Here is a 26,666-nt window from a genome sequence, read left to right as displayed (position 1 = left end):
TTATGCCAAAAGGAATTCCCACTTTGGAATTGAGCCATGTGGCCTTACCCAGGCACAAGGGGTGGGAGGGAATGTTTGGTAAATTCAACACCACTGAAATTACACACTTCTTTCACCAAAAGTCACAAGAAAATGAACAGAGAAGTCACAGTCTAGAAGATACATATAGTACACATAACCAACAGAGAATCCCTCTACAGACAAGGATTCCAACAAATCTTTAAGGACAAGCAATCTAACAGAAATGGTCAGAATATCCAAAGGCACAGCAAAGGAAACACCTGATTCTCACCAGCTCTGAATCACGACCTTGGATTGCTCCCCTCCTTCCAGGCTACGCGACCGGACTTGCAGAGAGCCCCACGCCCTGCATCCGCACCATGCGTGGTCCCCTCCCCTAGTGCGCCGACCCCATGACTTGTTTCTACTGCAGAGAACGTGGCACATGTGAGAGACGTGATGAGAGGACACTTTGGAGATGAGGTTAAAGAAGACTGTGACTTACGGGCTTCGATGAACCGAAATGCCAAGACGGAGAGGCCTATGCGGCAAAGAACATAACATTTTTAAAGATAGCAATGACTGTGCATTGCTTTGCATGATTCTTAAAATTCTGAAATAAAAAAGAATATCCCTTTGAAGACAAGGTACAGGAATGACACCAACATTAGTTAGAAAAGAATATGTCATTTTATTTTCACTTACAGATGAGACAGTACATGAATTTAGGGATAAAATCACTGTAGGTTTCTGAAGTATTGACATCTCAAGGTCTAACACACCAACATTAGCCCATTCACTGCAAAACGGTCGCACCAGCAGTGCAGATTTGGTCTTCGCCGCGGTTGCTGAAGTAAGTTCTTAATGTGAAATGCCCAGCAGCATCTGACGATACCGCACAGTAGACATGAACCGAGTGCTGATGTTTCCCTTTGGAACGAACGATGCTGATTCACAAGTTAAGAGTAGGCAGTTCTAATTACTTACCCTATTGTGAGTGATAACGACTGACTAAGCTACAGAGGGTTTTCCAGCTGTTACTTCCTTTAGAGTTTCTAAAAGCAACAACTCTTATTAATGTATATAAACGATAATCTTGGAAAACCGGTGATGTTAAAATCAAGGCGCTTTTTAAAGAAATTTAAGGACAACAAAAGGTATTACCAGTGGAAAAAAAAACTGTACATATTTTCAAGCACAACACAAATATTGCAGCAGTATTTAACTGGATTATTTTAAAATAGTGGCAATTACACTACTTTAGATACTTTCTAGTTTTTAAACCCCATAATTACAATTTCAATATACAGTTTCCAACTTATTAATTAGAACTATGCACAGCTTCTAAAGCGTATTTTTCAGGCTTATTTCTGCACGTAAATTAAAGCTGTAAGTTGGTCCTTGATTTGGAGAACGGTAACTGCCTGGAAGCACTAAATTTCAGACACACTTATTGACGGCTAACAAAAATAATTACAGAGTGAAAAGCATCAACACTACCTGTGTGGAAAAGCAGCTGCCGCCTCCAAGTGCAACATGGAATTCGGCAGGAGATGCGCTCAGGGACCTGCATGTCTCGAAGAAAGACCCTGGGAAAGCACAAGGGCCAGGAGGGAGGAGCTGACCTACGGAGGGTGTTTTCCACGCTGGGGCAATCCTGAAGACAGAGGAGGCTTTGGACCTCTAGCATGAGGAATAGACTTTACATTCACTGATTTCATTTACACCTTTTAAAAAAGATAGAGTATATCTGAACTTTTTTCATCACACTTAAACTGCACAGTTCAAGCTGACTGAACTCGTAATGCAGCCCAGCTAGAACTTGAGAGGAACACCAGACCCTGGTCTCCTTTTTCCTACTATGTAATCATGGACGGTTTCGTCCAACCATCTGATCTATGCAGGAGATTTACACGTTATGAACAGGCTAGTTAGCTTATTGTCAAGCTGTTAAGAAAGTCCAAAAGTATATGGAAAAGTAAGCCTGCTAATAGCAACTGCTTCTACAGTGACAATAAACTGAGCTAGAAAAATAATTTCACTGTTTCAAATGAGGGAAGAAGCTAGATTTTTTACATATATTACTCATTCTGCAATGGTTGATTAAACTGATGATGTATAGGTTCCTTCCATTCTGTGAGCTGAATTCAGGTTACAGTTTAATTACAGACTAGCTTCAAATTATAAATATAACTATCCCAATAGTAAAGAGATCATCAAGGCAGCAACACCAGATCAACTCCAAGTCATCACCCCCACACCAAGCACAAGAGGTGCTCCTGGATAACGATTCACAGAGACCTCGGCTGCCGTGGAAAGCGGGTCAGTAAAGACTCCAGTTCTGCATGATGGAATCTTCCAGGCCAAGCCGCTTTCCACAGACACAAATTCAGTCTATCTTTTCTTTCTGGACCAATCTGGGAGCATCAACAAAGTCTTTGCCATTGTAAAGAATAATAAAAAACGTTCCGATGCTTGCCACTCCCCAGAAGAGCACATAGGCCAGGGTTTCTGTCCAGGTGTCACCTGTTGATTTTAAAAAACAAAGACTGATAAACAGCAAGTCATTTTACTGATACTAGTTCCAGCTTTCAGCTGTTTAGCACATCTCGACAGCATTCAAGTTCACAAATACATCCAAAGGGAAAACGAAGAACCTCTCAGTTAAGGTTCGAACCAGTGGTTCTCTGACCCTGGCTGGCTCGTGGATCTTCTTCAGGGCTGTAAACAGTGTCAGCTGCTGGGCTCACCCCCAGCCTGTGTGCTCTGGCAGGGCTGGAGCAGGGGTCCCGAAGCTGCCTTTCTCACAAGTTCCCGGATTATGCTGATGCTGTTGGTCAAGGGACCACATTTGAGAACCACTTGACAACACTTCCCTGGTGACTCAGACATTAAAGAATCCACCTGCAAAGCAGGAGAGCTGGGTTCGATCCCTGGAGAAGGGAATGGCAACCCACTCCAGTATTCTTGGGCTTCCCTTGTGGCTCAGCTGGTAAAGAATCTGCCTGCAATGTGGGAGACCTGGGTTCGATTCCGGGGTCGAGAAGATCCCCTGGAGATGGGCAAGGCTACCCACTTCAGCATTGTGGACTAGAGAATTCCATGCACTGTCTAGTCCATGGGGTTGCAAAGAGCTGGACATGACTGAGCAACTTTCACTGAAGACCCAAGTAGGGGCTAGAAACCAAACACTGTCATCTCTAAACACCACAGAGATCTTTATGTTACAACTAGCTGACATCAGAGATTACTACCCACAGCATCCAGTCTGTCTTCACTTGTTCAACATTCACATTTGGACAGCTGCTAATTCTGACAGCTCTGGGTTGTAGAGCTCTTCCTGGACAAAGAGAAAGGCGGTTCCTTGTAAGCCCACCCTGGGTCGCTCCCCAGAGGGACAGTCCGTTTGCTCCGGCTGAGTCTCGGTCCTGATATCCCCATGTTTGCAGACGCTCCACAGGGGAACGTGCGTGTATAAGACGACCAAGACAGCAAAGCTAACTCAACCGTGGAGTGGCTCCCAGAAGAGGCAGCCACTGGGCATGCGTGAGAGAAAGGCAGAGGGCCGAGGGCGGGGACGGAACCGTGAGCAGCACAGTCCGCCGGCCCTCCTTTCCCTTCCTCCCGAACGCGACACAGGCCCCTGTCACGGAACACAGCGATGCGGCGCTCGAGAGGCCCCAGCCTGTTTTCGTACTGTTAAGAGTCCTTACATTTTCAAACAGCTGCAAAAACAGTGTGCAAGAGACCATATGTAGCTTGCAGAATCTAAAATACTTATTGTCTGGCTCTTTTCGGAAAACATATGCTAACCTCTGCCCTAGAGTAACAGGAGAGCAGCTCCTTCCTGTGTCGTGACCACCTTCACTGCTGAACACTCGGGGATTACAGAGACGAACAGGTCCCAAGCTGCCCCTGGAGAAGCTGGCAGAATTAGTGTGGGGGGTGAACAGGAGACCTTAATTCAGGAAACTTTTGCTGAGGGGTTCCTGTATCCAGTATTCTTGCCTGGGAAATCCCATGGACAGAGGAGTCTGGTGGGCTACAGTCCATGGGGTTACAGAGTCGGACATGGCTGAGGCAGCTTAGCATGCACGCCCTGTATCCTAGGCACAGGAGGTAAAATAGTATAAGACAGGTCTGTGCCTCAAAAAGTTGCTGATGCACTCAGAAAGATGAGCAAGTATGCAAAGCATCGCTACCAAACCAGAAACACACTGGGTGCCGGGACGCCACGGGGCAGGGCGCCTCTGAAGAGGAAAGCCCGCAGTGCTTGCGCTGTTATGGGAGGAAAGTGCTCTTGAGGGAGGGGCACACCGTGCTGTGGAACCAGAAAGGGGGAGCTGAGGTCTCTGCAGGGGAGAGCAAAGCAACACTCCGTGAGAGGGGAGCCTGTCAGCCCAACAATTTCAGGACGGAGGCTGAGCCCAGTGGTGCCCCTTCCGAGTGCCTGAGGCTGCACCTCCAGGCAAAACACAAGCACCACAGACTCTCGCTCTCAGAGCAGAATATTACTAAATAAGCAGCTAAGTAACTTAACCGCGTTAATTCAGTGACACAGGAAAATACTGAGGAAAAAGAAAACCAGTAACGCTCTTGTTTATTAGCTCAGGTTCCTAGGCGATGTTTCTATTTACATTTAGTAAGTAACCTGTTAATCTATAATAATATTGACTTGCCCAACAATAGGGGGTTGGTTACATAAACTACACATCCATCAACAGAATACTTTGCAGCCATTCAAACTAAAAGACATGGGGAAATATTTATACTGCTCAGTGAAAAAAACAGTACAAGAAAGTTTATAGGATCTGCCTTTTGAAAAAAACATGCACACCTATAAAGATTAAAACATCAAAATGTTAAGAGTAACTAGCTTATCTCTGAAAGGCAAGGTGACAACATTTTCTTTTTTGTCTAACTGTATTTTCTGTAATTACTATGTATTACCTTGGTAATGAGAAAAAAAAAATTGTAACAAACGTAATGGGAAAAAACAGGCTATCAAGCCACCGACTATACATTTTCCTTCCTGTTACATCTAAGGACTCACCTCACCTGCTCCCTTCACTGGTTCTGTTTAACAGGCACACGCCATGCACTGAGCAGGCGCACTCAGGATGCTGTATGGGAAAGTTCCCCATTCTAAAAGACGACTGTGAAATGAGTGCAGACTTACCAGCCATCAGCAAACAGATAATGCACATGGAAAAGGCAACAACCATGATAATAGGCAACTGGAAAAGGAAACAGAGAGAAACCATCACGAAAGATGCTAACCGACGGCTGTAAAATCAGCTGTCTGCTTTCGTGAAAGACAGCAGAACACGTCTGCGTCTAATATACAATACACCTTTCTTTCAGCAACGCATCACGAGAGTTTTGATCATAACTGCCCAAATCTTCAAACAGATGAAAAGATCTGAAGAAAGCAGAGGGAGGTCACCCAGATGTGTACTCAGACTCTAGGCCCCCCACTCCAGGACACCCTGTCTGCTGGCATGAAACCCCAGAGAGGCTCTTGCAAAGTCTGGTGAACGAGTCAAAAACGAGACGTGTAGAAGTCAGTGTGTGTTTTTGACATCACAAGTCTGCCTCCAGCAATCCCTGAACCTCGGGGGGAGCAGTCTCCCTGAAACGAGAGACCCTCACACCTGCTCCACGTCTGTGTTCTCACTTAAACAGCATCTGCAGTTGGACATCTAGGTGTTTCCACGTCTTGGCTATCATCAACAGTGCTGTAATGAACACTGGGGTGCATGTCTTTTAGAACTGTGGTTTTCTCAGGGTATATGCCCAACAGTGGGGTTGCTGGGTCACATGGTAGATGAATTCCCAGTTTTTTTAAGGACTGCATACTTTTCTCTGTTAATGGCTATGCAGTTAACATTCCTACCAATAGTGAAGGAGGGTTCCCTTTCGTCCACATCCTCTCCAGCATTTATTGTTTATAGATTTTTTAAAATGTGATACATATATGCAATGGAGTATTACTCAGCTAGAAAAAAAGAACAAATCTGAGTCAGTTCTAGTGAGGTGGACGAACCCAGAGACTGTTCTACAGAGTGAAGTCAGAAAGAGAAAAACAAATACTGTGCATTAACCCATCTATGTGGAATTCAGACAAATGGGGCTGCTGGGCCTATCCGCAGGGCAGGAAACACAGCTGTAGAGGGCCGACGCTCGGCGGGGGTGGGGGTGGGGGTGGGACGAGCAGAGCAAGCAGCACTGACGTGCACACACTGTCACGTGTGAGACGGAGAGCTACTGTGTGACACGGGGGCCCAGCCCGGCCTTCCGGGATGACCTGGAGGGGGGCCGGGCGCGGGGACGGGAGGGAAGCGCAGTAGAGACGGCTATATGTATAATTACGGCTGAGTCACGCTGCTGTACAGAGAAACCAAGGCAACGCTGTAAAAATTAACAAAACAAAAAAAAGGATCTGCAAAAGACAGTCAAGTCTGAAAGAAGACAACATTCCAAAGTTACCTCACTCTTCTCCCTGATCTGCTCCTTGGGGCAACTAAGCATTTATATTCCATAATGTTTTATGTCAAGGGGAGTTGGACCATCTGTACCTTCAGTCACAATGCTATTAACAACTTAAAAAACATAAAGGTTTCTTACAGCCAGGAATTTCAGATCTCTTGGAACACTTAAAGGGCTATGAGATTCTAATTCATCCACTGAATAGTTCCCAAGAAATAAGTCTATGGAATCCTAGAAGAGAAAAAAAGGAAAATAACAACTCCCAAATTAGGTATGGGGAATAGTACAAAGATACAGCCACCAAATAACCACAAATTAGCATCAGAAAACAAACTTACTTGTCTAAATCCATCAGAAAAATTGTTCTTGTAATATCGTATTAATGAGTTCCAGCCATCCATTATAAGTCCCAACTGAGTTCTTTTCCCAGTTCTGGTTAAATAAGAGGTTAAGTTTTGAGTTACAGATTTGCATATTAAATTCTCACACTGTTTATAGCCAATAAGTATGTGGTATGGAGATAAGTAAATTACAAAGATTTCTTTTTTAAAATTCCTGAATATATAAAGGAGATATCTCACAAAAGAAACCAGTACTGAGTCCAAGAAATGTGCATCCTCTCTCTAAAGCATTACCAGAGTAGACACAAAGAGGAAACATGCTCAGTTCCACTCGCAAAGACAAGAAATAACAAGAGAAACACACAGCCCAGGCTAAGTGGTATGAAGTAAACAGACGAGAAATCTTATCTTGCTCCCAGGGAATCCACACAGCAGAAAAAGACCCAACCACATCTGTAACAAATTCAGACCTTCCAACCTCTCACTGCCCAGTGCGGTTCCTGAAAGCAGCCCCAGCACCGCGCGGGCATGTCTCTGGCCCTCCCCAGGCCTGCCGAATGGGCCTGGGCAAGTCAGGCGCACAGTGGGTGGCCGAGAGGGGCTGAGGCGCCACGGTGCTCAACCCGACTGTGCCCCAGAATCACCCAGGGATGCCGAGAAGCCACCGGCACCTGGGCTTCAGTGCCCCCGAGTCCCAGCCTGATGGTCTGGCACAAGGCCCAGGCGTCAGTGGTTGCTCTTGGGTAAAAGCTGCCCGAGCGATCCACCATGCACCGGAACTGTGCATCCCTGGACTGGAACACGATTTCAGCGCATGGCTTGCCTGGTATAGTCAGTCTTCAAGGCACCAGTTCCCGCGTACTGTTTGGCACAAGCATTTGCATTGTCAGCCCAGGCTGTGGGGGTGGGGAGGGGGGAGAGGAAAAATCAGTTAATAATCATTGACAACCAATGCTCTAAATCCAAAATATTTATTTCAAAATATGAATAACCTTGCCTCTGTTCAAGAAATGACCTACCATTTTTGTAAATCTTCTCAAATTCATCTTGTTCTTCAAGCTTTTGTCCCACATGCAAAACTCCTAGTCTCTGGAATAAGAATCATACCCATGTTTACATGTTACAGATACCAGCACATGTGATTTAGGAATAAAAGGCAACGTCTCCAAAGAGTCTCACGTGGTTGCTGGCTGCAGGCGGGAGACGCTCTCCTTGTACGTGGGGACCCCAGCCCTCTCCTGCTCGGCCCGGCTGCAAAGCCTCTCCATCCGCCCACAGCCCCTCTCTTCCCTGAGCCCCAGACCACAGCACCAGCGGCAGCACTGTGTAAACCCAGAGACAGGGGCAGAGTGTATGCAGTCAGTGCTCCCTTCTTCCCTGCCACCCGCCCCCCAACCTCCCATCACCGGGACCCTCTACCCGCCTCACAATTCACCACCCCAGCCTGCTGACCGCCACACTCACCCCTAACCTGGGGCCGTTTGAGAACGAGATGAATGCTACCTCTCTCCCTCCCCACAAACTGCACAGAAGCCCAGCCCTTTGCATATCATCTCACAGGACTGCGGGCAGCCCGAGTCTCTCTATGGACTCCCCTTTGGAGTTCACTGACCATAGATCAGGGACTCCTGCCTTGGTCTTTGTTGCGGACCTGCAACCCTCTTAGAACCACTATCCTCACTGTTTGCCTCTGATGACCCCTCCCTCACTCCGCCAGCACAGGGCCAGCCCACCCTAGTGACCAGCCCTCTCTGGAAGGGGACAGGCACAGCTGGAGGCCCACAGCCTCCAGCTGGAGGCTGGAGAGGCTCTTGCCAGAAGGCTCTCTGCAGGTTGCTGAGCTTTTATAGGACCGTTTTTAGCATGTTAATTAGTTAAATACAGATTACAGAACCTAGTCCAATAGATTTCTGTTAACTAGCCTTGGAAACAACCAGTCCCAATGTGGTTTCTATTGAAAAATACCCTCTGAAGTAAAGCCATCAGACTGACAAGGACACAGTATCACACAAGCCAGAGTAGCTTTGGCATGACTACGTGAGGATTCAGGGAGGTATTTTACTCCACAGTTCTTCCCCGAGGCCCATAGATTTGCCATAAACAAAGATGAATACTTACAAATTATTTAGGCAGGAAATCATCTGGGATGCATTTTGTTTGCTCCCTATAACAAACACCACTGCAGTCTGGAAATCTAGGCTGTATGTATTTTTAACTCGATATATAAACAAAAGAAACTATTTATACCTACTCTTTCTCAACAACACAGTCACACTGGTGAAGCAAAGCTGTGTCGCGAAGCATTTACCTGGGTGTTAACATCCTTGCCAACAATAAGAGATGCAAACAAACAATTCAGAGGCCCTACTCTGTGCTGTTAGAAAAGAAAGCTTTTCTAAATAAAAATACCCAATGCTAGCAAGACTCTTTTATTACTGCTGGCTAGCATTAGGGGAAAACTGGTGTAACCCTCTTGGAAAGTACGCATGCATGCAAAGTCGCTTCAGGCATGTCAAACTCTTCCCAACCCTATGAACTGTAGCCCACCAGGCTCCTCTGTCCATGGGATTCTCCAGGCAAGAATACTGGAGTGGGTTGCCATGCCCTCCTCCAGGGGATCTTCCCGACCCAGGAATCAAACCCACATCTCTTATGTCTCCCGCACTGGCAAGTGGTGCCAGCTGGGAAGCCCCTTGGAAAGTATAAATTCTGTTTAATCCAGTAGGAGTTAACTCAAAGGAAATAATTCAAGCTAATAATATTATACACAGGTGTATTCTCTACAATCTTATTTATAAGCCAAAAATGAAGCAACCTAAATGGCTTAGTGAATTACAGCACAACAGTACAACTCTTAAAAAACTATAATGCTAGAGCAAAATAGCAAACTTTAAAGCTGTATACACACACTGACCGTGGTCATGCACAAACTACACCCGTGGTTGTCAAGACACGAAGCAACAAAGAGCTGAGTTAGGGTGGGGGCAGATGAGTGTGTTTTATTACTGGTTCTCAAACATTGTTTACTTAATGAAAGAAAAAAAGCATGCGCACCTGGAGCTGGGCCTGCAGTGAGCGGCGAGCCAGCAGGCTCTGGATCACGTTGGTCCTGTCCAGACAGTCCATGCAGTTGCTGCGGAACACACCCTCCTGGCTGCTCAGCACCGCGCCCGCTGGGTCCACTAGAAAATAACTGCAACACATGTGCATAAACACTCTCACACCAAGGCCAGCCAAGCGACCCTCCCAGCCTGGGATCGAGCCCAGGGCTTCCGCGCTACAGGCAGATTCTCTACAGCTGAGCCACAGGGAAGCCCAAGAACACTGGGGTGGGTAGCCTATCCCTTCTCCAGGGCATCTTCCCCACCCAGGAAGCGAACCAGGGTCTCCTGCACTGCAGGTGGATTCTTCTCTGAGCTATCAGAGAAGCCCTCCCACTAAGGACAGTCTTCTCATAACACAGGTCTATGTCAGAAACATTATTAAAGCCGGTAAATTAAAGGACAGACAGGAAATGTACAGTTCAGGTATATTTGATTACCAAAGACCAAAAGGAAGTTTGAACAGAACAGGCAAGAAAGACTATCTCAAAACAACTGTAGCATCAAGGTCACTTCACCCAACAGATGTGAAAAAGGAGCTGGGAGCATTGTAACAGAGGCAATGGGCAACATCATGTCTCCCCGAGGCCAGAAGAGGGCTTCCTCTGACATAGCACAACCGTATCTCCTTCCTCAGCCCCCTGTGCTGGATCACATCTCCCTAAGGAGCTCATTAAAAATGAACATGCTTGACCTTCGTTTTTAACAAACAACTCAGAAATAAACTGAATAAGAATCTCTGAAGAAAGGACTGGATATTGTACATGAAAACATTTTAAAACCCCTTCCTAAAAGGGCTAATATATGCAAACAGTACACAGTTTATAGGGTATAATAGGGTGTCATTTGAAAAACCTGTTTTACTCTCTCCCTGAGGCGCCCAGATGTCTGCACTGGGGCCAAACGCAGTTACCGGTTCCTGTGGTTCCATCATGTTTAACAACCTGTTCAGATAATTCTATGAACCCCCAAATTTGACAACATATAGTGTGGCAGTGAAGAGCGGAGACTTTGCCAGCAAAGTTTGCTAGCCTCAGTTCCCAGGCAAATTACTAGCTGTGTAATTTTAAGTAAACAACCTAACTTCTCAGAGCCTGTATTTTTTCACCCTCAAACTGGAGACAGCAGCACCACCAACAGGCTGCTCCTCGGTTAAATGAGACCACGTATAATCCATAAACAGTGCTTGGCAGAGTGTATGGGACAGAATATACAATGAATACTAAACAGTATTAAATTAACCACAATTATTCCCTAAAATCAAAAAGTGAAGGGGAAATACAATACATTCACCACAGGCTAAAAATCATGGCCTTAAAAAACATGGGCTTAAGGGATTTCCCTGGCAGTCCAGTGGTTAAGACTCCATGTTTCCAATGCAGGGGACACGAGTTAGGTCCCTGGTCAGGTAACTAAGATACCATATGTCAGGACATCAAAACAAACAGGCTTAAAAGAATGTGTTTAGACTAAAGATATACAAGAGGTTCATTCCAAACTGGTGAGGTTCAATTAGAGTATGTATATATATATATACAGAGTGCATGTGAGTGCTGGCACCCCGTTAGTACTTATAAAATGAATACTACATATTTTATAAATATTACTTCTTAAACTACAGAACAGATCTAAGAGACAAGTATTACTATCTCCACTTTCCAGACAGAGAAATCAAGACTTGACGATAACTAACTTGCTCCTGTTCACACGGCTAATAAGAGGTACACTGAGATTTCAAACACTCTGGGTAGGGCCCCAAAGCCCAGATTCTTTCCACTTTCCCCCTAATCCCTGAGAACAAACGTGCAGAGAGGTCTGACATCACGGTTTCGTGAAAGGGGTCTACTGTCCCTGTGGAACACAGTGACTGCAATGGACACAGACTTTGGCATCAATCTCTGCTCCTTTCTTAACTCTTGTGGGGCTGCAATTAATAGGTGAACTCCAGGAAATAGCCCCCGACAATGTTTCTCTACACCCCAATAATGATACAGGTCAACGCCTCTAAACTAGCTATGCTCAAAACAAAACCTCATGGGGAAGGGGTGGGGGTGGGGAAAAAAGCAGATTAAACTAACTACAGTTGGGATTACTGGACAAGGAAATGGCAACTCACTCCAGTACTGGCCCAATCCACTCCCACTCCAGTCCTCTTGCCTGGAAAATCCCATGGACGGAGGAGCCTGGTAGACTACAGTCCATGGGGTCACAGAGTCAGACCCAACTGAGCAACTTCACTTTTCTTGCATCACCAATATAGAGACTCTCAAAGGTTTTAAAAAACATGAAACAAAAGGCTGTGATTAAAGAGTAGGCAGAGGCTTGGAGAAGGAAATGGCAACCCACTCCAGTATTCTTGCCTGGAGAATCCAATGGACAGAGGAGCCCGCTGGGCCACAGTCCATGAGGTTGCACAGAGCTGGACATGACTGAGCGATTTAGCAGCAGCAGGGAAATGGCAGCCCACTCCATTGTTCTTGCCTGGAGAATCCCAGGGACAGGGCAGCCTGGTGGGCTTCCGTCTATGGGGTCGCACAGAGTTGGACACGACTGAAGTGACTCAGCAGCAGCAGCAGCAGGTATTACTTAATATGTATAAAAATATATTTTTCTTAAAGCTGAGCAAATGACTATAGGAGAGGCTTTACTATGTTACCATGAAACTGAAATTAACACAGTATATCTGGCTTGCCAGGATTAGAACTACAAAGGCAAAACCAAAATGAGACTAGTTTCCAGATTTCTACTTCTGGCTCTAAAACAGGTAAAGACTGATATGCATAGAGTACAGTCCATCTATGAAGCCACATAGTAATTAACACCTTAACACACATAAGTACCAAAGATATTTAGACCCTTCAGTCCATTATCCTACCCTGAAGAATTGAAGAAACGATTTAACAGAAGTAAAAATATATTTATACCCAGTGATTTACTGAAGCACAGTCTTTCAGGGAAGGAAGAGAAAAGGAAATGAACCAGATGCGCAGTGTGAAGAAGAGCATTTAGCTAACTGTGCTGTGACACAATGGAACACAGCAAAGCCACTAAACGCTAATATTACAGAGTCTTGGTAGGCTAATGACAAAAAGTGATAAATCCTTAGTGAGGACAGCTGAACATAAAACAGTGGCAAACTATCTTTAACTGTGTAAAAATTTGTAATTTTGTAGAAGATAATACATAAAAATACAAAAACACCTAGACTTGGGTTGTTTTTAAGAATTTTAAAATACTTAAAAATCACCAAGCCTAATCTTTCAGGGAAAAAAAAACAAACTAAACATGAGAACAGACCAGTGCCATGAACCTAGTGAACTCCATGTGTAGGTCTGCTAGATAATGCATAACATACATGATTCATGTATGCACCGATCTCATCCCTCAATTTCCACAGAGAAAAGAGCAGAGCTTACCTTAATTCATCTTGCATTTCTGCTACCTGATCCAATAAGATACTTAGCCGATCCCATCTCATATTTTTACATTCCTTATGGAAGTCAAAGGCAATATACCTAACAAAACAAAAGATATTCAGAAAGTGACTAAATATTAATCATTTTTTCTTTCATAACACCTTCATAAGCTGATCCTCCTCTCTAAATACATTTCACCTAGGAACATACATTCATTCTGGGTTTACCACTATACATACACACACAGAGGCATGCACAGACATGCTGACCTTCATATCTACTGAAGGAAAAAAATACACATTTGTATCTTTACATGTTTTTCTAGAGCCCCTAAGACAGGAGTCAAAAAACCCAGCAAAAGGCTAGTTCAGGCACAGCAACGTGAGCTCAGGCACAGCAACGAGGCATGTTAATATAAAATAGCCTTGTCCAACTGAGTTATCACTGTGTATTTATTCTCTTTCCCCAGGCACCAAGAATAGGGTCCCTTTCTGATTTTCCAGTCAATTAAGATATTCCAAATGGTCAAACTTGATTCAGGCCAAGGAGGGCTGGACAGTGTTGGGTACTAGAGGCTGTGAAAACAACAGAAACAGGATGGCCCTACTCCGGTTGTGACTTGTTCATCCTGCCGAAATATTCCCTTTATCAATATCCACATATCACACCAGAACTTTCTAGTCAGTCAATCAGTAATGGGTTGTCTTCAGTTATCTGATATTTAAGAGGCATGAATCTCAAAGCTGGAACACATCTAACAGTGAAGGTGTCCTCCTAGCTACTTGAAAATGCTGCCCCATGAGAGGGAGGAGAAAATCATTAACCAACTCCCAAAAGTCGAGAGAGGAAGAAGAATGCAAAGAACCTGGGCACCAGGGTACCTGAAGATTCTCACACAAGCCACTTTCACCCAACTTCCTATTCAAGCACCAAGTCAAGTCATGAAGGAGGAGGACTAGAAGGACACTACACTCTCATCTACAGAGCAAAATTCAGATTAGGCGCCTGCTCTCGTGTGACTTCCTGGCTCCAACGGCTGAAGGGGCAACAAACACCAATACAGGGTGGGCTTCCAGCAGGTAGAGAGAGCGGTTCTATCACCTCAGCGGTTATCTCAGGGCAGAAGAGGGGCCTTAGACATTAGCATAAAAACAGAGGCTAGCCAACTGTGGGGCCCTGTTGTTGCTGAGTTGCGTCTGACTCTTTTGCAACCCCATGGACTGTAGCCAGGCTCCTCTGTCCATGGGATTCTCCATACTGAAGTGGGTTACCATTTCCTTCTACAGAGGGACCTTACACATTAGCATAAAAAGAGAGGTTAGCCAACAGTGAGCTAGACTTTGGGCAGACAGAGGGGGGAAGCACTTTCAAAGGCAGCTCCATGAAAACTGGCGGCATCGTATTTATTTTTGGAGAGCTCTGATCATGGCTATAGACTTGTCTGAAGAATTTAAGTGGCTCAGTTCAGTTCAGTCGCTAAGTTGTGTCTGACTCTTTGCGACCCCACGAGTCACAGCACGCCAGGCCTCCCTGTCCATCACCAACTCCCAGAGTTCACTCAAACCCACCTCCATCGAGTCGGTGATGCCATCCAGCCATCTCATTCTCTGCCGTCCCCTTCTCCTCCTGCTCCCAATCCCTCCCAGCATCAGAGGCTTTTCCAGTGAGTCAACTCTTCCCATGAGGTGGCCAAAGTATTGGAGTTTCAGCTTCAGCATCAGTCCTTCCAATGAACACCCAGGACTGATCTCCTTTAGAATGGACTGGTTGGATCTCCTTGCAGTCCAAGGGACTCTCAAGAGTCTTCTCCAGCACCACAGTTCAAAAGCATCAATTCTTCTGCGCTCAGCTTTCTTTATAGTCCAACTCTCACATCCATACATGACCACTGGAGAAACCACAGCCTTGACTAGATGGACCTTTGCTGGCAAAGTAATGTCTCTGCTTTTCAATATGCTGTCTAGGTTGGTCATAACTTTCCTTAAGTGGCTCATTAGCACCTAAATGCATTTGGATTCTTTGACTTACATCCTTCTAAAATTATGTTTGTGTCTTCTCATCACTGTATTTCGGTAACAACAGCTTTAGGGTTTCACTTCTTAGCAGCAGGAGCCTTCCGAGTGCACTGGAACACCACGGGCACAACTTTAGACTGCCATATGCCTCAAGCTCTCCAAATTAGCTTCTGCTGCAAACCCTGGAGGCAAGACTACCTACAGAGACCCTCTGAGACACAGAGAGGGTCTTAACCAGGGGTGCACGCAGCAACCAGGAGAGAAGCTTTTGCTAGAATATAGGAAACATACTGGACTTTAAACCCAGAGATTCTCATTTTTCAGGTCTTAGATATATTCTGAAAATTTTAAGGCACATCTTGGATAGGAATCACTTCTCTGATTCATGCAAAGTGTGTTTGGGCAGGTTCCACTGTGAGAAGGCAGAAATGTGCATGGAGCAAGGGTCTGAAGAATTTGCTAGAGTTTTTGAGTTGGACAAAACAAACTTCATTTCTTCCCCAAAGGTTCCTTATGTCCTAATTTTGTTTTAAAATTTTCTATAGCTTAAAAAAAAACTGTCCCCAAATAACCCAGTACCATTTCTTTGGAAGCCTTCCCCACTGCCCGTGACCACTTCCTACCAGAGTACACCCCCACCTCCGAGCCCAGTTTCTGGATGCAGGATGCTCCAAATGGGCTGACTCACCACCCTGCACATGTCCACAGGGCAACTACTAATGTTTGAGGATCCCTCTCTTTTCTGACAGAGCTACAGAGAATTTCTGACTGTTGTCTGGTGACTTACAGGAGAGACAAGTTGCTGCTCCAGACAAGGCCACCACACAAGAGTAAACTGCTCCAGCTTGTGTGGGTCAGGACCAGGCAGAGGCGAGTAACTTAAAAACCCAACGGCTGTCGCAACACAAAGCCGCAAGGTGAGGATTTTAAAATTCAAATTAAAACTCAACTGTTAAATTATTCTGTACAAATGAGCTTATTTATAAGTAGAGTCGTGGACATAAAAAACAAACTTACGGCTACCAGGGGCTATGGGTTGGCGGGGGATAAACTGGTAGATGGGGACTGATATATACACACTACAATATATAAGAAGATAAAACTAATAAGAACCTGCTGTGCAGCACAGGGAACCAAGGAACTCTACTCAGGACTCTGTAATGGCATATATGGGAAAAGAATCTTAAAAAAAAAAAAGAGTGGATATATGTATACGTATAATTGATTCACCCTGCTATATACCTGAAACTAACACAACATTGTAAATCAACTATACTCCCAGTAAAAATTAAAAAAGAAGTTATCCTGCAACATGAATTATGTCGGAGAAAATTTCGAGCAAACAGAATCACGCTTTGGAAACAACAAACTGAAACATGTCGAGAGAGAGATCCATGTACTTGCATGTACATGAAGTGCACGTCTAACGTGAAAAGCCCGACAACAGAGTTCTAGTGAGGTACCTGATCATTCCGTTCCCCAAGGAAGACACCATTGTTGCAAATGCCTGTTCAAGCGGCTTCTCTGAGCCCTTCTGATTTACCTGTAAAAAATTAAAACCACCACAGCTTTAAGTTTAATTAAAAGGAGACAGTGACATCAGCAAAATAGCAGACTGTGAAGCTTTAAGCTCTGGTACCCTCACAAAAACATCGGAGAAAAGAGATGCTGTCTAAACCAAATTTGTAGGAACTCTGGAAAACAATCACAGGTTTTTAGCGACCAAGGAGATGCCCACTCAAGAAAAAGTCACCTTTAAAACTGGAGGACAACTGTGTAGCATGTTTCCTGCCCTCACCTTGCCCTTTCTCCAGTGCAGTGACAATCTTAGCTTAAGCAGCAGCAACAGTTCTCAGTCCCTCTCCTCTAATTGGAGGGAGCAGACGAGAACTTATTTGCAAACTATTGTGTATGTTTTGTTCTGACCTGGAGGAGTGACTCGGTGGTCTCTGTCCTGCATAAATGTGAACACAGGCAGGGAAAGTGGTAAACGCTGCTCATATAAGCTGCAAGAGGACTACAAACCAACAGATGCTGAGGGCAAGATATTTCAGGTGGTGACATAAGAAAGACCATCTAAAGCCTGCAGATGCAGCTGGGGTGTTAATGATAACTCTTTGGGAAATTAGGATATTAAAAAACAGCCACATTCATGGAGGGTTTTAGAAAGCCACGTGCATACCGAAGCAAGATGCACGCTCTAAAAAATCCTAAAAAGACCTTAAGGCTTCACCTCAAGCTAATCCCTAGGTTCAGAGCAAGCCTAACTAAATACGTGAAGGACTGCTCCACCACAGAACCAGTCAGCAGAAACTGGGAGATGGGTTTGTTCTCTTTTGGTTTTTCCTTTGTCTGTTTCAGGTCCTGACACTCAAGGAAATTTCTATCACACTGTTAGCTGAACACAAGCTAAAAGAATAAGAGACTTCAGTGAGCATACACAAGGAACAGTCTTTGCAAAAATAGTTTGGAAAACTCTCAAATGGATTACTATAGTATTCAACAATCAAAACAAAAACAAAACAACAGGAAACCCCTAGGAAAGAAGAATCTGACTTGCTGAGTTACTGCATTATGTACATCCAATGCCCTGTTTTCAACAACAAAATCATAAGGTATACAAAAGAAAAAAAGGAAGACAAGGCTTAGTTAATAAAAAAGGATAAATTGATAGAAATCATCTCTATAGAAGCCTTATTTATAAAGAACTTTCAAAATAACTGTCCTAAATATGCTCAGAGCTAAATGAAAACACAGACAAAGAAGTAAAGGAAATCAGGAAAACAGTATATGAAAAAAAAAATGAGAATATCAAAGAAACAGAAACTATTCTAAGGAACCACACAGTAAGTCTGGAGTTAAGAAGTATAAAAGGGTAACTAAAAATTCACTAATGGAGTTCAACAGCACATTTGAGCAGGAAGAAAAAAGAATCAGCAAACTTGAAGACAGAACAAATGAAATAATCAAGCTGAAGGAGCAGAAAGAAAAAAGAATCAGAAAACTGAACAGTGTCTAGGGGACTTGGGACACCACCGAGCACACAATATATTCATTACAGGAGTCCTAGAAAAAGGAGAGAAAGGGGCAGAGAGGTTATAAAAAGAGAAAATGGCAAAACATCTTCCCGAATTTGATGAAATACTGAGATCTTGAAATCCAAGAGGTATCCAATATCCAGATACGACAAATCCAAAGAAATTCACATCAGACATCGAACTACTTAAAGACAAAGAGAGATCTTGAAAGCAGCAAGAGAGAAAGGACTCATCACATACAAGTGATTCTGAATAGAAGTATATGCCAATTTCTCTTTAGAAACCTCAGAGGCCAGATGGCCACGAGATGGTATATTTATGTACTGAAAGGGAAAAAAAAAAGGACTGTCAACCAAGAATTCCATATCTGGCAAAATTGTAATTCAAAAATGAGAAATTAAGATACTCTTAATTTTAAAAAAGCTTAGGTAACTGGTAGCTCAGCTGGTAAAGAATCTGCCTGCAATGAAAGAAACCCTGGTTTGATTCCTGGGTCAGGAAGATCGGCTGGAGAAAGGATAGGCTATCCACTCCAGTATTCTTGGGCTTCCTTGGTGGCTCAGACAGTAAAGAATCCACCTGCAATGTGGGAGACCTGGGTTGGGACGATCCCCTGGAGGAGGGCATGGCAACCCACTCTAGGAATCTTGCCGGGAGAATCCCCATGAACAGAGAAGCCTGGCGGGCTACATTCCATGGGGTTGCAAAGGGCTGGACATGACTGAGCAACTAAGCACAGCACAGCACAGATCTGCCCTACCAGAAACACTACACAGAGTCCTCAGCTTAAAATGAAAAGACACTACAGAATAACTCAGAGCCACAAACAGAAAAACAGTCTTAAGATAAGCAAGACACAAGGAATAAACATTATGCAGTAATTTAGATGAGGCACTTAGAACAGGCAAATCTACAGAGACAGCAGCAGAATGGAGCTACCAGGAGTTGAGGTGAGAGGGATGATAGAAGGTTACTATTTAAGGGATACTGAGTTTTTGTCTGGTATGATGAAAACTTCTGGAAATGGAGAGTGGTGATGGTTGTACAACACTATAAAATAACTTAAGGCCACTGACCTGCACACTTAAAAATGGTTACCATGGTAAATTTTGTCATGTTAAAAAAAAGATGCTAAGCTTTTGTTCCCCAAGAAATGTAAGAAAGACACATACCAGATTGATTATGACTTGTTTTCCATAAATAATTATTTGTGAATCAAAATGCCTTTGGAAACCATCCATCTAGAAAGAAGGGAAAAAAAAGTTATATACTTTACCAGATTACAAGAATACTTACAAGATGTTTAAAAGGATCTCCTTAAATGCCCTATCTCTATATTCAAGAGCATGGCATTAAGCTGTCTTCTAGATTTTCTTAATGCCATGTAGTAAGTAGTAATTATAAGCCATTCTACTCTGAGCTACAATATCACTATTTTATTCCTGAGTTTAATCTCAAATAGAATATACTAAATATTTTAAACAGCATAAGGTTGCAAATCCCACTGAGATCTCTACAATCAAAATTTACTGTAATTTTCAATTTGTTTTTCCACATTTTAATATGCCATCTATACAATCTCTTGGTTTAGAGGTCCACTCTGTGCCAGAACCAAGGAGAAAGGCCTCAAAGACACTGAAGCCTGACTTATGAGGAATACATGCTCTATGTGCAAATTATAATTCCAATAAGCTTCTACTCATAGTCAATGAAAACAGCACGGAAGATACACACATGATTTGCTACTTTGTTGATCAGCGGCAAGGGTTTGTACTTGAGGTTTGGTCTTTGGGACCAGTACAGTGGTATCGATCCTCGAGTCTACAAAGAAAGAGAAGATATGTAAAAAGAAACATACACACACACTCGTTTTTCTCGGCTTTCTGTCAGGGGTATGCAAGTATCAGTGATTGAAAAACAGAAAAATAAACACGTGACCTATTAACTATGAAATAAATTCATGCTTACCTGCTCCTAAACTCATATTTTGTGGGGAAACATTTGGAAAGGACTTTTTCTGATTTTACATATGTGTACTTGTGGACAGTTGGGCTTCTCCTAAATTCTAAATAAATCAATTTATCTACAAGCAAAAATTACCAAGTTATGTCTGCTATATACTTTGGCATTATAATAAAACGAGAATATTGCTTTATTCATTCTCAAAAGAATATCTTTATGAACTTAAAAATATTTTTAGCCATTAATGTTCTCGACCAACAAGTGATCCACTGCTCAGGTATTATGTCACAATGATGTACACGGCAGGTCGGGTCAGGCACAAGCCAGCTGCTTGTCCTGTCCTCACTACCCTGAAGAAGTCTGACGGGTTAAAAGCACAGATGCTCCATTTCCACAACCCCTGCACCCCCTACCCTATCCTCTTCTGTAGGGATTTAATTCAAGGGCCGGAAACAGAGGAAGCTGAGTGCCAGCCAGCTTAACGGAATATCCTTATTCTGGGTGAACTCTGTCCACATCATAGACTGTGATATTACTTTAAAAAGAAGAGAAAAGGAGAAAAACATCAACAATATAACAGAAAATCACAATCCAAGCTGAAAAGACCAACTGGCTAGCCGCCTCACAGACATGGTAACTTGCCTGTACAAATGAAGCCCTGCTCCCATTGTAGTGCACAATTTGTTCTGTTTCTACAAAGTTAGCTGCATGACCTTCGGAATCAATTCCTGAATTGGAAAAAAAATTAACTATATTTACTACATAAGAAAAACACAAGAAACTCGCCAATTGAGTCTTAACTTGAACAGAATTCAGTCAGTTCAAATTAGTGGAAAAGTACTTTCAAAACTAAATTTCAAACAAATGCAGAGTACACCATCAGAAAGCTAACAGATGCTTGCTCATTTACATGGGCTTAAAGGCAGTATTAAGGACCTATTAATAAACAAATGATGTTGACTGCTATTTACTATATTATTTATATATACACAATTCGACCAAAACAGTGTTTCTCAAACTTTGTACATCTTTTAAAGAAAAAACAAGTTCTCAAAAACCTCTGAGAGTATATTATGACATAGATCCCAGTTTGAAAAATGCTATTTTGGAAGTTAAACCGTTAAACACAGTATTACATGCAAATGTGGGCCATTTTGTTAACAGTTTTTGTTATAATGATGCAAGTAGCCCAGGAGATGCTGATAACTAACTATCAAAATGAAAGCACAAAAGACTGTATATAATCCTAAAATTTCTAGAACTCCATGTATACAGCAAAAAAAAAAAAAAAACTAATTTGAAAAGCACGGCTCTTATTTAGCCTTGATTTAGTTAGTTCTTTCAAATGTTTGAAGCATTACCTTACTATCTTGTTTACATTATCTATTTTAACTAGGAAAAGTCTGCTAAAAATAAGCAAAGGCAACTTTCAATTAGTGCCCAGCTCAAATTATCAGGGAAAAAACAGTAGATTTTTAACCATCTCAAACACTTAAAACACCCTTTCTTCCTGACACTTTCTGCCTCGGTGACACATAACACTGAGGTGTGACATATAACATCACTGCTTTTGTTAACCTATTTACCAGACGGGGAAAAAACTACAAGTCAACTGAGCAATAAAGTGCCTTTTCAACACCTCCTAAAACCACTTGCTGAAGCATGGGCTGTACTCGGTTCTGCCCAGAATTTTCATTAAGGACAATATGCAGTTATTTTAAAAACTGAGATTGAGATTAAGAGTGTATGAGGAAGAGTTAACAGTTATGTGTGAGAGGATCTTTAAGAAGGGATTTTCAATATATATTTAGTTTAAAAAAACCCAAGGTACAAGATAATGTACACAGTATACAACCACTGCCTACAAAAGGAGAACACACTTGCAAGAACATAAAAATTATCTGAAAGATAAGAAACTAACAACAGATCAGCTGGTCAGGGGTAAGATGCAGCAGAAGCAGATACAGTCAGAAAGGAGAAATATTTTTAAATTGCGTATCTTTTTATATTTCTTAATTGCATTGCAAATTTAAAGCTTTTAATTAAAAAATATGACTCCATCCAAGGCAATCCAGATATAAAGGCATTGCTAACTTTAATCCTGGTTCTATAACCTTGGCCAGGTAACTCACTAAATGTCTTTCTTCCTCTGCTATGCTAAAGATTAATGAAATGACTTTTACAACCTCCTAGCCCAAAACTTTCATGATTTACCATACGGTAAATCCACAGTTTTATTCTGATATACTTTGGCTTAAAAAAATAGATTCAAGGAAACTTCTCTTCATAATGACAGTAACTTTTAATACAGATTTTAATACCCTGCAAATTAGCATGTTGCCAGTACAAAGTCTAGAGAATAAATGCTCGAATGTAAATCTTAAAAACTGAAGGCACAAAGTCAAATGTCTAGTTTTATACATGCGAAGAAACCAAGAGCAATAAAAGAAAAATACTTTCTGATATGGGTTTAGGTTACTGAAAACTATAGTGATTTCAGCTATGCTTTCAGACATTCAGCAAATAACATGATCAGTTAATCTTAAAGTATTACGAAGCAGTCTACAGTGTCTCATGAACAATGCAATGAAGATCACTACAGTAGCTGGAGTAAAGCACAGAAGACCTACCTAATTATTATAATGAAGCAGGAGATAAACATTTAGCGAGGCCATCAAATGATAATGAAAACAAATAAAATACAAAAGGTTACATTCATGTCACCATGAGCCAAACACTAATTAGAGACAGATATAACCCAGTACCAAATCGCGCTGACAAAATTCATCTCACCTCTCACATAATAGCGCACACCAGCTCTGAAACAACTCCTCCTCGAGATGAGAATCCAATCAAAGTATTTTCCATTAATAGAACATGAGTGCATGGTAATAACTTAACTACATTAAGAAAAATACAACATGTGGAGAAATCATATGTATTATTTTCAGATGAGATTTGAATCTCTCTACCCTAGTTAGAATGACTGTCTCTAAAAGGAAAAAAGCACAGAAAACATGCAAATCTTTGCTTCTTCATGGATATGCACAAGCCTTTACTTCTGACTGTGAAGCTCTGTCAGGTCAATAACCCTATAATGACATACAGTCAGTCTGTTTAAGTGGTTCATTAGAGCGTCTCTGTTTACATAATATGACCTCCTTTCCCTGACAGTCTCAACCACTGTGAAATTAAAGGACTAAATACTAACCACATCACAAAGGAGTCATCTTTGAGTGAAAAACATACATATTTAAAAATAGGTTAACCTTCAAATAAGAAATGGAAAAAAGACTAGGCTACTGACGTTTATATTCTATATATTATACACGTAATTATAAATAACAGTTGGTAAGCATATGAAGATTTACAGGTCAAACTGTAAATTAAAGATTATTCAGAAGCAGATAATTAAAAATTATCTCTTCCTTCCTCGTGTTTGGCCATGGTTATTTTTTATATGTATATTATATATATAACATTTTCTTAATATAGTTTGATTCATCCATTATAAAGCATAGATCATAATAAAATATCTATAAACCTACATTCAACTTCCAAACAGAATCAAAACCCTGAATCTAACCATCTGCTCCTTGATCCCATCCAACTGTCTACTTGCCCACAAGGCTTGTGGAGACCAGTCTTCTGCCTTTTCAGTGTGATCCCTGATAGCTCATTTGGTAAAGAATCTGCCTGCAATGCAGGAGACCCCGGTTCAATTCCTAGGTCAGGATGATATGCTGGAGAAGGAATAGGCTACCAACTCCAGTATTCTTGGGCCTCCCTTGTGGCTCAGCTGGTAAAGAATCCACCCGCAATGTAGGAGACCTGGGTTCGATCCCGGGTTTGGGAAGATCCCCTAGAGAAGGGAAAGGCTACCCACTCTAGTATTCTGGCCTGGAGAATTCCACGGGCTGTGTATAGTCCATGGGGGGGTCCCAAAGAGTCAGACATGACTGAGTGACTTTCACTTTTTCATATGCAACCATGACTTAAAAACACACAGCTTGTTTTATAAGAATGGCACAACACTCTTAATATAAGTCTAAGTCCTTGTTTATTTCCCCAGTAAGTACCTAACAGTCTTCATTACTGCATGAAGCAGCAGTTCGGTCCTTTTTGGTGTCATATGAAATCTGTAAGGACCGTATCACAAAAGCCCTAATTCTGCTGGTGAAACTTGCAGTGTTCAGAGTTGGTTCTAACAGTGGTGCTGTGGACATTCTCGAAAAACCTCCTGGTATAAACATGCTGGATATACAGAGGGGAAGGCCTAGTAAATTCACAAGGAAATGCTAAATAATTTTCAAAACAGCAGTACCAAATGACACTAGCAATATGAATTTTTTTTTTAGCAATATGAATTTCGAATGATTCATCCTTCTCCATCACCTGGTATCATCAGATTTAATGACTCATCTTGAGCTCCCAATTCACAGTCCTTTAAAACCACAGTGCTAGAGAAGACTTCAAAGCAGTATTTATGCATTCATTTGCTTAAGTTATCTCTTTGGAGCAGGGCACAAAGATGAATCAGACAGGCGCCTGCCCTGACAGAACTGAGTAAAGCATGGAATATGTCTGACTGTTTTATGAATCATTTTCTTCTGATTACAAGATGAATATCCTTCCAGAAAGCATGGAAGGAACAAGAGAAAAATAAAAGGTCATGCAGAAGCCCGTCATCACCACACAACTTTTAAAATGTCAGTGTGTTTACTTCTAATCTTGTATCAATTAGTGACTCCCAGGGCCATGCGCTCCCACGTGGGATGCCCATTTCACATGTGCCCAACTTCTGCTCACAGCTAATGACACTGCTTCCAACTTCACTGTCAAAGTAACCGCCACCCACAGGCTCCCACCACATCTCCATACCCACCGGCCTCCACACCCACACAGCTGCTTCCTCTCTACCACGGCAGCTGAGCTGGACAGTGCGGCTGACGAGCTGTCCTTGCCTGGACTGTGACCTGTGCATGGGACCCCGGCCCTCACACAGTCAAGGACACTGCGCCAGCACATGGCTGTGCGCCCACCTTCTCCAAAGCCTGTCTTCCTGGGATGAGGTGAGAGCCTCCACTTGGGGAGGGAAGGGAGGGGAGCAGGAGCATAACCTCCCTCTCTAATGGTCATTTTTAAATGACCAGCAGCACATCAGCTGATCGGACCCTCTGCCTGGACACCTGATACTCCTTTGCTTTGGGACACAGCTCTCACCTGGCTGGAGCACCTCTTCCTCAGCTCCCACCTGCCCTGTCCACTCTCTGCCCCAGTCATGCTCCCACCATGGGCCTTCTGTTCCTGTTGGTCTCCAAGTACACAGAACATGTGACGACAGTTCCAGTCAAAAGTCAACATTAAGCAAAGAACAATGTAGGGCTTCCCTGGTGGCTCAGTGGTAAAGAATTCCCCTGCCAATGCAGGAGACATAGGTTTGATTCCTGGTCTGGGAAGATCCCACAAGAAGCGGAGTAACTAAGCCCGTGTGCCACAACTGAGCCTGTGCTGCAGAGTCCAGGAGCCGCAATCCTGAAGCCACACACCCTACAGCCTGTGCTCTTCAGAAAGAGAAGCCACTGCAATGAGAAGCCCACACACTGCAGCGGAGACCCACCACAGCCAGAAATAACTAAATTTAAACATTTTTTAAAAAGCCAATGTTAAGCTTCAGATTTAAAGCTAAATGGATAATCTGTTTCTATAATCTCATTTACCATTATTTGCCCATTCACAATCTCATTTTGGAATTAAAAAACACACACACAAACAAGTGGCCCAAATCCTTAAAGCGCTACCTAAATAGTACATTTGCTATTATTTTACCCTTAGGAGAACTTAGAGCTTCAGGGAAAAAGCAATACAAAACCAGAATAAACAAGAGCTTTTATCCTGACATTTTCTGATTTCTATTCCCTCACTACTGTAGAAAATCTTTCCTGCATTACTATTTTCTGCTTTTAAGTATAATAAGCATGATAATTTAAGGAAATCCTATTAACATAATGAACAAATAAATCACAGACTGCTGGGCTAGCTCACAAGCTTCTTTGGGAGTGCTTGAGAGGGAGGCCCCCTCAGTTTCTGCAGGCAGAGCCCCGGTCTCGGGCGCTCAGCAGCATACCGCGTGCACCTTACAGCTCAGTCTGCGCCCCTGTTTTATCGATATGATGGCGTCTCTGATAAAGACGTGTTAAAGCGAACTTACAATCAGACAACATCACTCACTCTGAACTAGTACCGTACGTGCCCCGCAAGCATCACTCTTTGTAACAACATCTATGTTTCACTGTTTCTGGGG

The 26,666-nt window shown here is 42.8% G+C and overlaps 1 protein-coding gene across 2 annotated transcripts in view; it reads right to left on the bottom strand.

Moving 5' to 3' along the window:
* Nucleotides 1-667: 667 nt before the first annotated feature.
* The window catches only part of SACM1L (SAC1 like phosphatidylinositide phosphatase), a 52,638-nt gene continuing 26,639 nt past the window's right edge, over nt 668-26,666 (bottom strand). The window contains exons 8-20 of one of the 2 annotated variants that reach the window (XM_055413619.2): nt 23,156-23,257; nt 21,005-21,090; nt 20,135-20,221; nt 19,573-19,641; nt 16,826-16,905; nt 13,348-13,446; nt 9,885-10,023; nt 7,850-7,919; nt 7,654-7,726; nt 6,828-6,921; nt 6,628-6,720; nt 5,180-5,237; nt 668-2,526 (exon numbers count right to left, since the gene is read on the bottom strand). In XM_055413619.2, coding sequence (XP_055269594.1) covers nt 2,390-2,526; nt 5,180-5,237; nt 6,628-6,720; nt 6,828-6,921; nt 7,654-7,726; nt 7,850-7,919; nt 9,885-10,023; nt 13,348-13,446; nt 16,826-16,905; nt 19,573-19,641; nt 20,135-20,221; nt 21,005-21,090; nt 23,156-23,257 — 1,187 coding nt within the window. In that variant the 3' untranslated portion in view covers nt 668-2,389. The remainder of the gene's footprint in view (nt 2,527-5,179; nt 5,238-6,627; nt 6,721-6,827; nt 6,922-7,653; nt 7,727-7,849; nt 7,920-9,884; nt 10,024-13,347; nt 13,447-16,825; nt 16,906-19,572; nt 19,642-20,134; nt 20,222-21,004; nt 21,091-23,155; nt 23,258-26,666) is intronic. The other variant, XM_088831819.1, reaches the window with a different exon arrangement.

The sequence above is a fragment of the Moschus berezovskii genome, chromosome 24 (genome assembly GCF_049115385.1).
Source record: "Moschus berezovskii isolate FMDL1 chromosome 24, NW_MosBer_1.0, whole genome shotgun sequence".
In the NCBI taxonomy this organism is placed as follows: domain Eukaryota; kingdom Metazoa; phylum Chordata; class Mammalia; order Artiodactyla; family Moschidae; genus Moschus; species Moschus berezovskii.
The sequence above is the reverse complement of the archived record's forward strand: the minus strand, read 5'-3'. Positions and strand labels throughout refer to the sequence as shown.